Source organism: Onychomys torridus, chromosome 3 (assembly GCF_903995425.1).
Source record: "Onychomys torridus chromosome 3, mOncTor1.1, whole genome shotgun sequence".
Classification (NCBI taxonomy): Eukaryota; Metazoa; Chordata; class Mammalia; order Rodentia; family Cricetidae; genus Onychomys; species Onychomys torridus.
In genome coordinates, this window is record NC_050445.1 from 46,131,389 (window position 1) to 46,148,762 (window position 17,374).

Sequence of the window (17,374 nt, forward strand, 5' to 3'; positions counted from 1 at the left end):
CTGGGCTGTACATATGCTTTCCCACATTGTAAATATTCATAGGGTGTCTCACCCTTATGTGTTCTTTCATGCAACTGAAGAGAATTGTGATGAGCAAAGGCTTTACCACATTACCAAGATGTCAAGAACCAAACATGAACCATGGAATAGTACTAGCTAAGACAGAGAACAAGTTATGAGACTACTGCCCTTCCTCAGAGGAGTAACACCTGTTGACTAACCAGAAGCTCCCAAAGATAAAAAGACATTCCACAGTCAGGTGCCATGACAACCAAACATAAAGAGCATTCCATGGTCAGGTAGCCTAGCAACAGAATAAACGGCCCCTGACCAGTGACCTTAGCCAACAACTTGCAGTTGCACGATCTGCACGTCTCCCACATTCTGCACCCCTTCCACATCCCTTCCCCTTCCCTCCTTCTTGCCTCCTCCCCTCCTATGCTATATGAGCCTTTCGGAGGAAAATAAAATATGCAGCTTGATCAGAATCCTGTCTTGCTGCCATCTCTCGTGTCCCTTGTTCCTTTCATTCACTCCCACAGGTGGGTGGCCCCTGGTGAAACCCTGCTGGCAGGGGCACATAGGGTTTCTCTCTAATATCTGTTCTCTTATGCACTTGAAGATGACTGGGCTGTGCAAATGCTTTCCCACATTGTATACATTCATAGGGTTTCTCTCCTGTATGTGTTCTTTCATGTAATTGAAGAGCACTGTGTTGAGCAAAGGCTTTACCACACTGATTACATTCATAGGGTTTCTCTCCAGTATGTGTTCTTTTATGTACTTGAAGATGACTGGGCTGTGCAAAGGTTTTACCACATTGTTTACATTCATAGGGTTTCTCTCCAGTATGTGTTCTTTCATGTAATCGAAGAGCATTGTGATGAGCAAAGGCTTTACCACACTTATTACATTCATAGGGTTTCTCTCCAGTACGTGTTCTTTTATGTACTTGAAGATGACTGGGCTTTGTAAAGGCTTTACCACATTGATTACGTTCATAGGGTTTCTCTCCAGAATGTTTTGTTCTATCTAACTGTAAAAATTCCCTATGAGTAACAGATTTGCCACTTTGTTTACATCCATAAGGTTTTTTAAAGATATGTGTAGTTTCATGCCTTTGAAGATGACTGTGTTGAGCAAATGTTTTACCACATTGATTATATTCATAGGATTTCTCTCCAGTATGTGTTTTTTCAGGCCTTTCAGGATGACTATGACATTCAAATGCTTTATGTGCTTTCTCTGTAGTATGATGTCTTTTATGCCTTCCATGTTTTTGACAATTCTGACAATGTTCTTCAACTTTAAGATCTTCCCAATTGTAGCCTATAGCAATGAGGTTCATATAGGTCTCCAGCATCACATCTTTGTAGAGATTCTTCTGTGAAGGATCCATCAATGCCCACTCTTCCTGAGTGATGTCGACATGCACCTCAATATAGGTAACTGCATTTTGATTATTGAACTCCTTCTCAGCTGAAGTCAACTTTTGGTGAACATTTTACATGGGACACATGTATCTTCACATTCTTTGCCAAGTACTGAGATCTATACATATACTTCTTCCTCACATGTCTTTCTCTTTTCAACCTTGCTCTTTCCAAGTCTTCACCCAGCAAGTCCATTGACTATGGACCATCAATCAATGACTACTTGCACATTAGGCCATGTCTCCTCCCAAACAAACTGTATGACCCTGTGTACTGCCCACAGTGAAGATTTCCCAATCACCAGTATCTTTCAGGCTTGTCTCAGAATGGAGTTGAAATGCTGCAGCTATCCACTTCTGGGTGATGCCTACATGAAGTACAGAACCATCAAGTAAACCAAGCCTTAGTCTTCTCTTCCTCAGTCAACCCATCATAGGGAACACACCCCATGAGCCTAGAGGTGCATGCTTGGCAGCTGAAAGCACATATTGTGGTTTTCTAGCTTGGCCATGCTCTCTGTTCAGCTTCCTGCTGCAACACTCAAGCTGTCCTGTTTTTCTGATAACACTAAACTGGGAAGCCTGACCTCACATTTAAGTTTTAAATTAGCATATGAAAAAGCAGAGCCTTTTGTGGAGGCTACTTCCTCCACAGGTCTTACTTTCTTATACTGTCTTTTACTTTGTCTACTAACTAAAGAATAAAATCTAAGTTCTACCTTTGACCCTGGGAGGAAATTTGACGTTCTAAACTTCCCAAAATATTTCATATTATTGCCTTCTCCTTTTAAGAGTTAATCCAGCAGAGCTTGTTAATCACCTAATCAGAAGTTCACCCCCATTCTCCCATTCTTCAGGACCACAGGAAATCTTAGGAGAAGGGAGGACTAATTATCCCCTTAGTGAGATAATATGCTTATCTTTCCCAGAAGTCCCTCCCTTGGGGCAGATGCTTACAGTACATTGTAGAACCTGCCTGAACTGAGAAAAACAGAACTCCTTTTTCTTCTGTCTTTTTCTTTTGGATACTGAACAAAAGTCTGAACATGCTTTCCCAGACACTCTGGTCTTTATTCACTCACTCTCTGGAGTTTTTCTCCCTCTATAATTTAGCTGCTTGTTGACTTCTACTGCAGAAGACATTGCTTCCTCTCCTCCATCTCCCTTCTCTTCTCTAAGCATCTAATGATATTTTTCCTCTTGCCTGTGAATGAAAATAAAGACATGACTGCTCTTAGGTATGGTTGAGGAAAAGGGTTTTATTGTAGATATGAGGGATAGTACATCCAGAGGCATCTGGAAGGTTCCTGAATGAACTGGCCAGAGAGAAAGAGAGAAGAAAGAAGAGAGAGAGGGTCATGAGGACCAAAAGAATGCTTGGGAACCAGGAAAGTCAAGAAGGGCATATCAAAATTACTGAGTTATATAGACATTAGAAGCTCAGGAAAGGGAACCAAAACTCAGCCCCTCTGGAGGAGAAGTTTAGGGTAGAGGTAGGGCAAGAGGTGCTGAGAGGAGCCACAGGCACTGAGTGATTCTGGGAGAGCTGGCCAGTGTCCACTTTGATAAGTTAATAGCACCTCAGTTAGCCATTTGTCTGGGATTTCTTTCATACCTAACAGTCTACCCTGCTGATTTTCTCTCAAACTCTGATAAAATTGTCTTTGAGCTTCCTTCTGTATGAATTTTAAGTTCTTTTATAGAAGAGAGTAAAAGCTCAAAATATGTAAGCCTAGTACCATAATGACAGAATCTTTATTTTTCCTGTGCATGTATGTTCAAGTTTCATTTCTGTTGGTATAATAAAATATCCTAAGGGGAAAAAAGTTAGGGGGAAAGGGTTTACTTTAGCTTACTTTTCCAGCTTACAGTCCATCATAGTAGGAAAGTAAAAGCAAGAACTTAAAGCAGCAAATTACACTACACCCAATCTCATGGAGAAATTAATACACATGTGCTTATTTGTGCTCAGACTGTTCTCTACATTTATACAGCTCTGGGCCCAAACCTAGGGAATATTGCTACCCACAAAGGATAGTCTTCTCAACTCACTTAAAGTAGTAAAAAAAAAAAAAAATGTCCCCAGACATGCCCATGGGCCAACCTGATCTACACAATTCCTCATTGAAACTTTCTTAGTAGGCAAATCTACATTGTATCTGTGATGGTTTGAATAGGTATGGCCCCATAGATTTCTGTGTTTGAATGCTTGTCCCATAGAGGTGTGGCCTTGTTGGAGTCACTGCGGCTTTGTTGGAGGAAGTGTATCACTGTGGAGGCAGGATTTGAGGTTTTATATGCTCGAGCTATGCCTAGTGTGGCACACATTCTCCTTCTGCTGCCTGGGGATCAAGATATAGAACTCTCAGCTCCTTCTACAGTACCATATCCTGCCATGATGATAATACACTAAACCTCTGAGACTCTAAGCCAGTCCCAATTAAATGTTTTCCTTTATTAGGGTTGCATGGACATGGTGCCTTTTCACAGCAATAGAAGCCCTAACTAGGCAGTATCCAACTGACAATTAACACAAATTACCATGTCCAGTGTCTAGCATCAACCTGGGAAAATGGGAGTCATATTCAATATGGAACAGCTTATACATAAAGAACATTTGTATGTGACCATCTCAAATGCCATGACATAACCCCCATACTTGATTTCTTTGGATCAAGTACTCATCCTTGCTTTTAACTAGCTGTGGCCAGAATTGTGTCACAAAGCACAACATCATAAACTACTCCTTCTATATGAGAGGGGATTCATACAGTGATACTACAGTACCCAGAAGAATCATGGTAGTGGCAAGTATAAAAACTTAAAGGTGAGAAATATACACAGTAAGTTAATATCCTAATACACATGTGAAATACACTTAAAACAGAGTTCTGATTAAAACTGTATATACCCAAAGCTGCTATTTCCTCTTGAAACCACATTCACCTTATAAAAAGTGTGAAGAAAGAAGCATAAAAACAAAGGTAAAAGGAGAATAGTCAATGAAACAACATTTGGGAAGCTCGGAAGCAACATGTGGTAGCTGATGTAGCCTTACTGTAAAGCTGACCCCTAAATTGGCAATATGTAAAGCTAAGCAGCCAATGAGTTGACACCACATGAGATTTTGATGAAATATGTTGAAGTGATGGAATCCAGTTCTCAAGTCTGCAGAATCAAGAGGATACCTGAATGAGAGTCTCTGGCACGGCTGAGAGAGATAATCACAGGAAAACTGCCTTTCATCAAGACCCGCTGTAGAGAACCCCATCAGTCAAGTTCATATTTTTCAGACAATAAAAGTAATGGTGTTTTCTGGGACATTTTGACCACTAGACAAATGGCCCAGCCATATCTTCCTTCAGTGAATATGATGTTTGATAGGCTCCATACTATACACGAGCTTCCAGTCTGCCTCTTAACCCTATATCCTGGACTACTTCCTGGATGTATCTTACATTTGACCAATCTCCAGATATTTAAACAAAGCTCTAACAGGAGATGAAAAGAAGGCCATCACAGGAAATATCTAAAAACAAAAAGTAACAATGAGTTTTGTCGTAGACAGTCTCTTAATAAATAATGGTTCTGTTTGTCATAAAGATCTATAGTGTACCACTCTCTAAGAACTGAGCTAGCTGATCAATATGCTAGTGGTGTAAGTACAGGTGCATCATCCTGGTGCCATGAGGTCTTGTCCTCTTAGACCCAAGAAGCTGCTCAGGCAACTTACAGAATCAAGAGAAACAGGAAACTAAATTGTGACTTTAAATCACTTAGTTTGACAAATGTTTGTTTTAAGGTTACATAAAAATCATGATATCCTCATTTTAAAAACTATAACTTAGTACCTTCTACTTCTCAACAGATGATGGCTAAGATAGAAAAAGTTTGAAAAGACAAAACAATCACGTTGACTTACAGCCTTGTGGGCTGATATCAAAAGAACTCATTGAAGCTAAAAGGAATCATTTTTTTCTAATATACTTTACAGGACTATTGTTCTCTTAAAGTCTTATACATGTATAAGTTGGATAAAAACTAAAACTGTATTTTGAGTTTTAAAAGCCAAAGAAAAAAGATTAAGAAGAAAATGTATTCAAATAATGGTATTGTTGTCTGAATAGTAGATTGCAAATGATTTTCATTTTTTTCTGTTGGACATTTCTACATTTTCCATGTGTTTCATAATAATACTCGTATAATCTGAAGGGGTTCGGGACAGCTTGGGAGATAGAGAAAAATAGGTAAAAACAGAAAGGAAATTTTCTAGATCAAGTTTAATTCCCAGGCTCCCCCAGGCCTTCATTCTTTCCCATTTATCTTCAATTGTCTCCATGTCTTCATTTCTCTCCTCAGTTATATTTGATGGCACTAGACAATCTGATCTCTATAACAGTGTCATCTCTCCCACATCCTTGCTGCTTCCCAAACATGGACTTCTCTGGAAAATAAACTGGCTTGTATAGTTCAGCTTGCTTTGATTTGTAGCAATCTTCTGTATTGCTCTATGACTCTTTGCCCCTTTCTAACTCCTAAGATAACCAGGCTCTGCCTACTGGATCTATTCTCCTTCTTAACCAGAACATACAAAGCTCAGATTCTCAATGTTCATGATTTTAAAAAAGAAGGTAAAGTAGTGACACAATATACTATCTAGAATTAAAAGTTCCCTCTTCTCTGGCTGCTCACCTTGCTGCCTATGCTCATGTCAGCCAAAGGGGTGAAAGAAGCTTCATCATCTCTGGTTAGGGGGAAGTGTGACAAAGAAGTCCATCACTGTTTGCCCTGTAACACTGCAGCTGTCCTTGTTGTGGGTTACAAGTGGCTCTACCTGAGGCTCATGATCTCAGGGAGCCTAAGCACCTGCACAGCCAACCATTTAGAGACAAGACACATGAAATGTGTAAGATATTTGAAGAGTATTAGTTCTTACAGTTTTCCAAAAGAGGATAATTTCCCAAATACAGCCTTGTGGAAGCAAAAGCAGAGAAGCAAGGAGGAAAGGTCAGGTAAAGATTTGCTTTTTGCTGAAACATAAATATTTTATATGTGAAAGCTGAGATGAGTTTTGGATGTTTGGATTTTTCTCCAGCTAGAATTTGCTTTTTCAAATTATAGTAGAGGTATTACTAATATAACAGCATTTCCTAATTCCACACATCCTTCAACTATCATGGTTCACTTCTTTAGAACAATAGTCACACACACACACACACACACACACACACACACACACACACACTTCACCATTACTATTTTAGTCATATGCTTTAAAAATTATTTCACACATTTGTATTCTTAGTGTAACAAAAGAATCCTTAGTCCTTCCTCTCCATCTATATGGGGAAAGGGCAGGGTGGGCAGAAGAGTAAGACAACGATTATAAGCTGAGGTCAAAGTCACAAGTAAAGTACACCTTGCCATATGAAAATCTCTATTTCAGTCAATTGCTTGGATAAACAACTCTAAGAGCATGGGGAAGTCCTTGTTGTTACCTGGATCATAGCTTGTATTTATAGACGGTACAAGGTCTTGGTGTTTAAACACTAGAAATAATTCAGTCTCTCCCTCAGGAAATAACACCCACTTCTTTTGTGCTGAGGAATCATGAAGGGTCTCTAGTGTTAAGGAAACAATCACCACAGGAAAGGGCAGAGGGAAGGAGGAGGAAGAAAGACAAGCTATTAATTTAGACTGAATTAACCCATGCTGAACCACAAGGAAATTTTTAAAAATACCAACAAATTAAGAAAATATTTTCAGTTTCCTCAGAGCATGGAAATACAATTATTAGATATCTAATTGCATCCAAAAAGAAATGCTAAGTTCTAAGTTCTATTTGATAAAGTTGTAAAATAAAAATACTCCCAGCTCTTTCTCTTTTTAAGATTGAAAACAACAAGACTGAAAAGAAAGAAAAGTGAGCATTACATCATCTTCAATGGCACAGGAAGGACTGCATATTGCTTAGCATTGGGGCCCTGAATAGCAGATTTGTATCTGGAGGAAAGTGGTCTGGTTTGGGACTATTTGCAGGTGTGTGTGTGTGGGGGGGTGTTCCTTCTTAATAATATTCCTAATTTATTGTAGATAAGCCATCTTGTTAAATAAAAAACACAGAGCCAATTGCAGAGTTAAAAGCCAAGAAGTCAGAGCAATAGCTGAGAGCTGAAAACCTCACCCTTCACTGCTGCTCTGTCTTTCCTCTCTGCAAGAGACCTAGTTCCTGTGTTTTTCTCTTTTTTATAGACTTTCTGTTCTGCCTTCTCATTGGTTGTAAGCCCAACCACATGACCTCCTCGTCACTGCCTGTATGTACAGACCTCCAGGTCTTCTATGGTTGGTATTGAGATTAAAGGTGTATGTCTTCATGCTGGCTGTATCCTTGAACACACAGAGATCTGCATAGCTCTGCCTCCCAAGTGCTGGGATTAAAGGCATTCACCACCACTGGCCAGCTTCTGCTATGGCTTGCTCTGACCCCAAGGCAACTTTATTAATATACAAACAAAATCACATTTCAGTACAAATAAAATATCACCACAATTTATATCCTATACTGGCAGAATGTATTTTAAAAAATAGAAAAGAAATGATGCATTGAGGTGTAACTCAGTTGTATAGCACAGCAACAAACAAAAATTAAAGATAAGAGGGGAGGAAGAAGGAGAGAGATGAGCAGGAAGAAATCAAAGAAATAAAAAAAAAAGTGAATGTAATGAAGATAAACATAGTGAAAGAGAAGCCACAAAGACCAGGGATGGGGTAAGGAGGTTGATATTATCCTCTCTTCTCTTCCTCCCCCTGCATTTGATCAGATTCCTTGGACCTCACTCACTGCTCAACCATTGTCTCTTTCTTGTAACCCCAATATACTTTCCTTTTCCTCTTTCCAATCACTATATTTAATTTTTCTACTCTTTTTATTGCTGTGGATATCGCTCTGTGTAAATAAAGTTCTGATTGGCCAGTGGCCAGGCAGGAAGTATAGGCGGGATAAGAGAGACGAGAATTCTGGGAAGTAGAAGACTGGAGAGAGACACTGCCAGCCATGAAAAGCAACATGTAAAGATACTGGTAAGCCACAAGCCATGTGGCAAAGTATAGACTAACAGAAATGGGTTAATTTAAGATAGAAGAAGCCTGCCACGGCCATACAGTTTGTAAGCAATGTAAGTTTCTGTGTGCTTTCTTGGTTGGGTCTGAGCGACTGTGGGACTGGCAGGTAAGAGAGATTTGTCCTGACTGGGCCAGGCAGGAAAACTCTAACTACATTTTATTCCTTTTACTTCCTTTCCAATTCCTATTCCTTTTTCCCTAATAAGAAACACAAAGAACACAGAACAATGGAAGACATGAGATTGGGAAATTTGCAGAAATGTCTCAGAACATTCTGCTCTTCCTTTCCTCTCTAAAGACAGGATCCAAAGGGGGAGAAAATAAGGGGAGTTGGAAAAAGAAAGAAAAGGGTAGGAAAATGAAAGATGTTGGGAGGACAGGGGGAAGGTGAGTGAAGGATCACATGGGTATTCAGACCTAAGGCTGAGGCACTGAAGAGTGACCACACCAAAAGGTAGACTGTCAGGAAAGAATGCTCATACTCTATCGGCACAGGAAGAAGGGGGTAGTATTAACACCAAATATAAAATAAACAGTATAAAACAGAAAAAGTATAAATTGGGCTGTTGAAATATATGTTCCAGGATTTTAGTCTAAAATCAAAATTAGGGAAATCTTTTTTTAAAATTTATTTACCGTGTGTGTGTGTGACATGCACACTTGCACACATTTGCATGCCACAACTTTTGTGTAGACAGCCTGTAGTAGCCAGTTTTATTCCTCCACTATCTGAATCCCAAGAATGGAACTCAGATTGTCAGTCTTAGCAGCAAGTGCCTTTACCTGCTGAGCCATCTCTCCAGTCCCCAGAGTATAGTACCCTTTTATAAAAGTTTCTTTCCCAATGTGATCAAACAACACACTGATGTGGATGCTATACCACAGCTAAGTGCATTGCTCTAGAAAAATGTTCCTAACAGTGAAAGTTATGTGACATATGTACATTCTTAAATCCTGCCCACTTACAACTTTTAATAATTTAGTTTAATATGTAGCTGCTGGTTCAGATAAATGGCATCAACATAGTTATTTAAATAATGAAAAGCCTCATTAATTATAAAGGTTCGAAGTAGTCTAGAAGGGAGATGGGTCAAGTTGTTTCTTTTTTTTTTTTTTAACATGTTCCTATATAGGATGTTAAAATCCTTTAAACAAATATGAAACTTGCAAGTTCTGGAACATGGAAAACACAGGGTTCTAAAACCACCAAACATTTATTCTAACCTGGGAAAATGCCATACCATCAGGCTTCACATTTTTGAACAGGAAAATTGTATGACTATACCTCATAAGTTGATTATTACATATTTATTCACCCAGTTTTGTGAAATCATTAAAGGATAAAGTTTTTAAAAACTGAGAATATGTTTGGGTAATTTTTTGTTAAATAAAATATGCACAGGCTATCCATAAACTTTATTAGTAGAAAGGAAAACTAATCTAATGTTTGGAAACAGTAAATGTAAATAGTTTTAAAATGTAGTCACTAACTGAATGGAATGGCTAGCAACTAAAATGAATGAAATGCAACAAATGAAAAAACAAAACAAAATTTATAAAAGATCACAAACCACATTTACTTTTACATTGGTGTTAATGGTTGAACAGAATAATGAGATATAAAGTGTGGGAAAGACTGAAATATTAATAAAATATTAATAGAACCATTTGGTAATTTTGCACAAGGAAGAAGGACATCATAGGTCAGGAGAAGAGCTGTCAAGGAGGTTGAAGGAAGAGCAAGGTCACAGCCTTCCTCCTGGTTCCCAAGTTTTTTCCTCAGTACCAATCTGAACTCTACTCCCCTCGGAGAACCACCCATGTCCCAATGAAATACAGCCCTTCACTGAGACCAGACATGCTAAAGCTGCTCAATGCTTTATAAGAGAGCCTCAATAATTGCTTACCGTGTCTTCCCTGAGTACAGATCCTCTCTGTTCCTTCTTAAATTACAATTGAAAGTGTTTCTTAACTGTCAACATTTTCAATCACTTTGTTATTTCTATTGTTTTCTTTAAATCAGTTACAGATTGATCACACTATTCAAAGGTGGTGATTTGGGTTTCCTCTCTTTGTAAGTCCTTTTAAAGATGACAAAGCTCAATGGAACAGCAAGGTCTCCTACTCCCAAAAGCCAATTACATAAGCAACAATTTTAAAGTGATACATCTATTGTAACCAAAAAGAAAAAGAAACTTCTGGGGCTTTTGTGTATGGCATAGAAATCCTAAGAAGTGTTACTGAGTGGGAAAGTACACTGACTAAATTCTAAGAATTCTCACGAATACTGTCACTGTAGAGAGAAATCTATGGTAAGGCAGGTGGGCAGAACGGGGAAAGCTGAGGACAAGGGCTTCAGTAAAAGCAGTAGATTTACTCTGGGAACTCAGAGGCTCAGGAGAGGCAAAAGATGTTCAAGATGCCCGGTAGGGAGGGTAATCCTGTTCCCTGTGTTCAAAGACCAAGCAGTCTTAGGTAATTGTTAAGTGTGCCACAATCCATTCAACCACACAGGGACACGGGCATCTAATGCCCGCCCTTGGTAGGCTGCAGCGGGAAGATCCAGAGTTTGAGACCATCACAAACTACACATCAGGACTGCCTGCTAAAATTATCCACATTAGATGGGAGCAAGATAGCGATTGAGGGAGGGGAAAATGCAACCAACGAGAACAGGTCAACATGTTAGAAGGAGACAGGAGGAGGACATGCATTAAGAATGCCAAGCCAGATAACTTTCAAAGAAGAAAATACACAAGATGACATCACCAGAACCATATTGACTCATGAAAGAGAAGACTATGAACAAGAAGTCATATAACATGAACCCAAAGAAAAGATGATAAAACATTTATATAAATAATTCTTAAAGGGAAAATCAGTATACCATTTTTTCAGAGCTAATTAAAAATATTAGAATCAAAACTGACTGAAAGTTTATTCTACTGAAAACGTATTAATATGTACATGAGGAAAACTGAGATAATGTCAACAAATCAATAATAAAAGGGATTAAAATAATTAGCTAAAAGCAATTTATATCTTGGGCAATAGTAACCAACTTGTATATAACTAAAAGAGTAATTTCTCTGAAATAAAGATGCAAACGATGAAATGGGCACACTGGAAATCAGAGAGAAACACCACTACCACAACAAAAAACAAGCATGAAAGAATACCAACCTCAAGTGTGTTATTATGTATTCCAGTTAATCTACTATAGTTCCCATGAAAGTTTATTTATTAACTTATTTATTTGCTTTGAGACAGGGTATCACTGTGTATCCCTGGATGGCCTGGAACTCACTATGTAGACCAGGCTGGCCTTACACTCACAGAGATCCATATGCCCCTGTCTTCCAAATTCTGAGATCATAGGCATGAACCACACACCACTGACTGATTCTTTTATTTATCTATTTTAAGTTACCTAATTATTATATGAAATAACATCCACCTAAAGATAAAATGTTAAAAAGATTCTTTCTGATCATTTCTTTGTTCTTCTCTGTATCACTTGGATATTTCAAAATTAATATGTATCTTCTAAAAATTACCATATTTGATACCTTGTCTATAGCATTATTATCTACACTAGCCTAAATTCTGTATTTCTAATAGTATGGCCTACAATGTTGAAGTTGTCAAACTACATAGTGGATTTATTTTAAGCCACAACTGGAGGTGTGGAATGTACAGAACACAACCACCACCTTGCTTTCACTGACAGAATGTGATGGTCTTTAGTTGAGTGGGATAGAGAAGGTAAGGAGCAGATTCCTACGGGAGCATCTTCAGGGTGCAGACAAATGAATTCCTTTACAAACCTTTAGTCAGTAACTGCAATAGATGATATTTCAGTTCAGTGTGTCCAGTATTAAAGTATGAAGCAATTACGACAAAACTTAGGCGCTTAAAACCACTGCTTTTATTTTGTATGAAGATTTCATAGACCAGGGGCTCCAGCAAGACTCAGTCAAAGGAAGTCTGCTCTGCTTGATTATCAGCTAAGCTTGTATTTGGTTTACAACTGACCCAAGAAGATGGGTCTACTCACATATCCTCTGATACACTGGCAAAGACAGCTGGGAAGCTGGCTCCTCTGAAAACACTTGACTAGTGTTTGGCTAGAGGAGAGGGGCAGGCCTAGTCACTGTAGTCAAACAATTTAAGTGGTGATTGCATCTTATGGTGTTGTTACAGAGGAACTCCACAAACACTCTAAGAACATTTATTAACCAGTGGCAGAAGCATTCTTGTGAGTTAAGGATCTCACAAAAAGCCATCCCAAATCAACAGGAGGAGGGTTTTTTTTTTCCTTAATTGAGGAAGAGCCAAGAATATGACATCATTTTCAATCTTCTTGCGCAGCATCAATAAATACTAACTAAAGATTATTCCTCATTACTATTCTGATGCACTTCAGAATACAGCTGCTGCTAATGACTTAGAAATGAACTATGGAGCTTACTTGACTGAGTTCTGTTCTAATGATTAAGTAAATCAATGATGGCAAACAAATCATTTGAACTCAGTCTCCATCTTCCCACTTGAAGGCTGAAGGTTATATGCCCTCTTTAGAAAACATTCATCTTTTTTTTTTTTTCCAGAGTGCTCTACCACTAAGCTAAATCCCCAAGGCCAGACCTGAAGTTTGGAAGCAGATTTTTGGAGAGACTTTCTCCTTTCAGCCAGCATGCTGTGTGTAGCTGGAAGTGTTTATTTTGCACTGGCTGCATGAAGATCCCTCAGACAGATTCTAGGCTTAGAAAGTCTGCAGTTATGTTTCAGCTCCACAATTCCCAATTGTCACCCGACACTCTTTGTCACATAAATCTGAATCTGTTTAGGGGGAAAACACTCAAAATGGTGCATTAACTCAATCTAAGTTTATTTTTTGATTTCTTGACAATAGTGTCAACAAGTGGCAGCAAAATGAAGCTTTGCTCCACAAAGCTGTTCAGAGCCTGAAAAGGTGTACTTCTTCTCCAGTCCCACCATTGCCTGGGAACTCATCACCATTGTCTGAATTCCCTAAACCCACATTGCTGGCAGAGAAAGAAGGAAAGATCACTCAGTTGCCATGTAGAGACTATCATGGAGGAGTTGGATAACCCTATTTATCATTCTGGTGGTGAGAGCTTGGTTACACAGGGAGTCTTAATGGTGGGTGTTAAGACCTGTCAGTAAGCCAAGCATAAAATGAAATAGATTATGGTGAATATGCAGCTGTCTAGCACATTATCTGTTCTTTAAAGCTAGGAAACATCATGTGTTTTCGCAAGTCAAGATGAATTTGAGAATGAAAACAGAGAAAAAATTATTTTTAATTTCCTGTGTGGGGGATGCATAATACCAAGTGCTAAATGGAGAACCTGACAAAACAAAACTTCCACTTCTTTGATAAACATAATGGAAAAGCCTTTTTTTGTGTGTGCGAGTACAGACCTTTGATCACAAGTAGAAAAATTCCTACAGTGTACTGTAGATGTTAAAGGACTCAGAACATGCTAAAGAGCCAGCTAATGACTAATTTGTACCAACCAATTAGCCATCCTTCCTGATGGCCCAATGTGTAAGAGGAGCCCTATGGAAAAGCTCCTGTAACATTTGCCCACTCCACATTCTTTTTCACAGGCAGAACTCACGCCTGGACGTTTGTAGGCAGCACATTTACACATCTTTTCAACAGAAACATTGTGTTCTTGCAGTTTCCAAACAAAAATTACTCAAAGCTTTGGAGAGTGCACTGTAATCAGAAGCCATTCAAATTAAGCAAATCGGTATTTGCTTGTGAAATAACCCACTCTCTTTTCGACTTGCTCTTTACTGATACTTATTATTCTCATGTCTAAGGTTAAATGTCCATTCAAGCTTAACCAATTTGCTCCTGGTATTCATTTCACTTATAATAGAGTGATGTGATTTTACTCTCAGGATCACAAATTGTTTATTTAGTTTTCCTTTTAAAATTATTTCATGTCTAGGTGAGAAATAAAAAAGTGAAAGAAATAAACCATAATATGCAGCAAGGGCTGCTCTTCTTTCAGAAGGATGTGTTACACCAGAAGAGCAAAGGTGATACTCACCAAAGTTGGCAGGAACATGACTGGCCCTCTACTCTACCTCCAACATTATCTCTGGTCATTACTATTTCTTCTTAATGGAAAAAAATATCCAAACATCCTATAGTACATGATTGGACTTCCTGACTGACTTTAGGTTTCAAGAAGTATTGTGTAAAATTTAATCAAAATAAAGATTTTTTTTTACCTTCAATTGTCTCTCAAATGACACTCAAAAGAAAATCCCACTCTTTTTCAGTGTTCCGTGTTTTCAATACATTTACTTTTGTAAGTGGTATCTACTCAAAGCCATAGCAATGCCTTTTTAAACAAATACATAAAACCAACTTAAAGGAAATAGTAAATAAGTAATGTTAAAAGTAGACAAGGCTATACCAAGCATTTTGAAGGTAGAACAACACTGAAGAACTTTGAGAAATGCCGTGAGAGAAAATGATGCACTATAGACCTATCCATCTTGCCATAAACAGCACACAGAATGAGGCAATCCCATCGGGGTCATTTTTCTTGTGCTGCAGTTACTTGTTTATACTTTGCCTTGCTCTTCAATTCCAAACTAAGGAAAAGTTATTTGCATGTAGGAATCCAGATTTAACTGACTAGAATATAGGTTACACTGCTGTGGCTTGTGAGTGATGGAAAAATGGCTCAGGCACGTATATTAGCTGCCCCTATTGTAGTCAACACATAAAATAAAGAATAACATGTTTTCAGTAGCAAAGAACTGAGAGTCACAATTAATAAATGGGACTCCTGAAACTAAAAAGCTTCAATAAGGCAAAGGACACTGTTAAAAAGACAAAAATCGGTAGCCTACAGAATGGGAAAAGATTGTCACCAACCTCACATCTCACAGAGGGCTAATCTTCAAAATATATAAAGAACTCAAGAAGCTAGATATCCAAATACCAAATAACCCAATTAAAAATGGGATGCAGATCTAAACAGAGAATTCTCAACAGAAGAATCTCAAATTGCCAAAATACACTTAAAGATTGTTTCACATGTGCTGTGGGATGTTGTTCTGCATGCTGTGAATATGTGTTGCTCTGACTGGTTGATAAATAAAACGGTGATTGGCAGGTAGCCAGAAAGAAAGTATAGGAGGAGCAAGCAGATGAGAAGAATTCTGAGAAAAGGAAGGGCTGAGTCAGGAGTTGACAGCCAGACACAGAGGAAGCAAGATGACAAGACAGAAATGAGAAAAGGTACCAAGCCACATGACTAAACATAGATAAGAATTATGGGTTAATTTAAATGTAAGAGCTAGTCAGTAATAAGCCTGGGCTAATGGTCAAGGAGTTACAAATAATATAAGCTTCTGAGCGATTATTTTATAAGCAGGCCACAGGACTGCTGGGGCCTGACAGGATCAGAGAGACCTTCCTATTACACACATGCTTATCAGGGAAATGTAAGTCAAAATGACTCTGAGATACCATCTTACACCTGTCAGAATGGCTAAGATCAAAAACACTAATGACAGCTTATGTTGGAGAGGATGTGGAACAAGGGAAACACTCCTCCACTCCAGGTGGGAGTGCAAACTTGCACAGCCACTTTGAAAATCAGTATGGTGGTTTCTCAGAAAACTGGGAATCAATTTATCTCAAGACCCAGCTATACCAATATTAGGCATATACCTAAAGGACGCTCAATCACACCACAAGGACACATGCTCAACTATGTTCGTAGCAACATTATTTGTAATAGCCAGAATCTGGAAACAACCTAGATGCCCCTCAACTGAAGAATGGATAAGGAAAATGTGGTGCATTGACACAATAGAGTATTACTCAGCTGTTAAAAAAGCAATGATCTCATGAAATTTGTAGGTAATGGATGGAATTAGAAAAAGTCATACATAGGGGCTCCTCAGCAATTGGTTCACAGTTCATGCATTTCCACTAGTTTGTGCTTTTTCCAATCTGGATAAGTGAGACAGTTGATAAGATTGAACTGTTTGGGAGGTGCCCACGCAGTGGAGCTGGGACCTGACCTTGGTACATGGGCTGGCTTTTTGGAGCCCAGGGCCTATGCTGGGACACTTTATTCAGCCTTGGAGGAGGAGACTGGACCTGCCTCAGCTGAGTCTACCAGGCTAGACTGACTCTACAGGAGAGACTTTGCCTTGGAGGAGGTGGGAATGGGGGTTGTATTGGGGGGAAGGCTGGGAGTGGGAGGAGGGAGGATGGGGGAATCCATGGCTGATATGTGAAATTAAGTTAATTATAAAATAAAAATATTTAAATTAATTAATTAATTAAAAAGGTTTTTTTAAAAAAGAAAAAGTCATTCTGAGTGAGATAACCCAGACCCAGAGAGACAAATATGGTTTGTACTCACTCATAAATGAATATTAGGAGCAAAGTATAGGATAAGCAACCTACAATCCACAGCCCCAGAAAGGCTAGATAACAAGGAGGGCCCAAAGAAGGATGCATTGATTTCCCTGGGAAGAGAAATTAAAGAGATCTCCTGGGTAAACTGGGGGCAGGAGGTGGGTGGATGGGAGAATGGGAACTTTAAGGATCAGGTTGGGCTGGCTGGGCATGGGAGGTGGGTTGTGGCAGGACAGAGGAGGAGAGTAACAAAAGAGATGAAAAAGACGTTTTGATGGGGGGCATTTTGGGGTTAGGTAGAAATATGGTGCCAGGGAAACTCCCAGGAATCCACAAGGATGACCCCAGCTAACACTCCTAGCAATAGTGCAGAGGGTGCCTGAACTGGCCTT

At 38.9% G+C, this 17,374-nt stretch overlaps 1 protein-coding gene across 1 annotated transcript in view; it reads right to left on the reverse strand.

Moving 5' to 3' along the window:
* Positions 1-526: 526 nt before the first annotated feature.
* Positions 527-17,374, reverse strand: part of LOC118580027 (zinc finger protein 431-like) — a 56,052-nt gene continuing 39,204 nt past the window's right edge. The window contains exons 2-4 of the mRNA XM_036181860.1: positions 1,691-1,800; positions 1,267-1,489; positions 527-948 (exon numbers count right to left, since the gene is read on the reverse strand). Of these exons, the coding sequence (XP_036037753.1) occupies positions 527-948; positions 1,267-1,489; positions 1,691-1,800 (755 nt within the window). The remainder of the gene's footprint in view (positions 949-1,266; positions 1,490-1,690; positions 1,801-17,374) is intronic.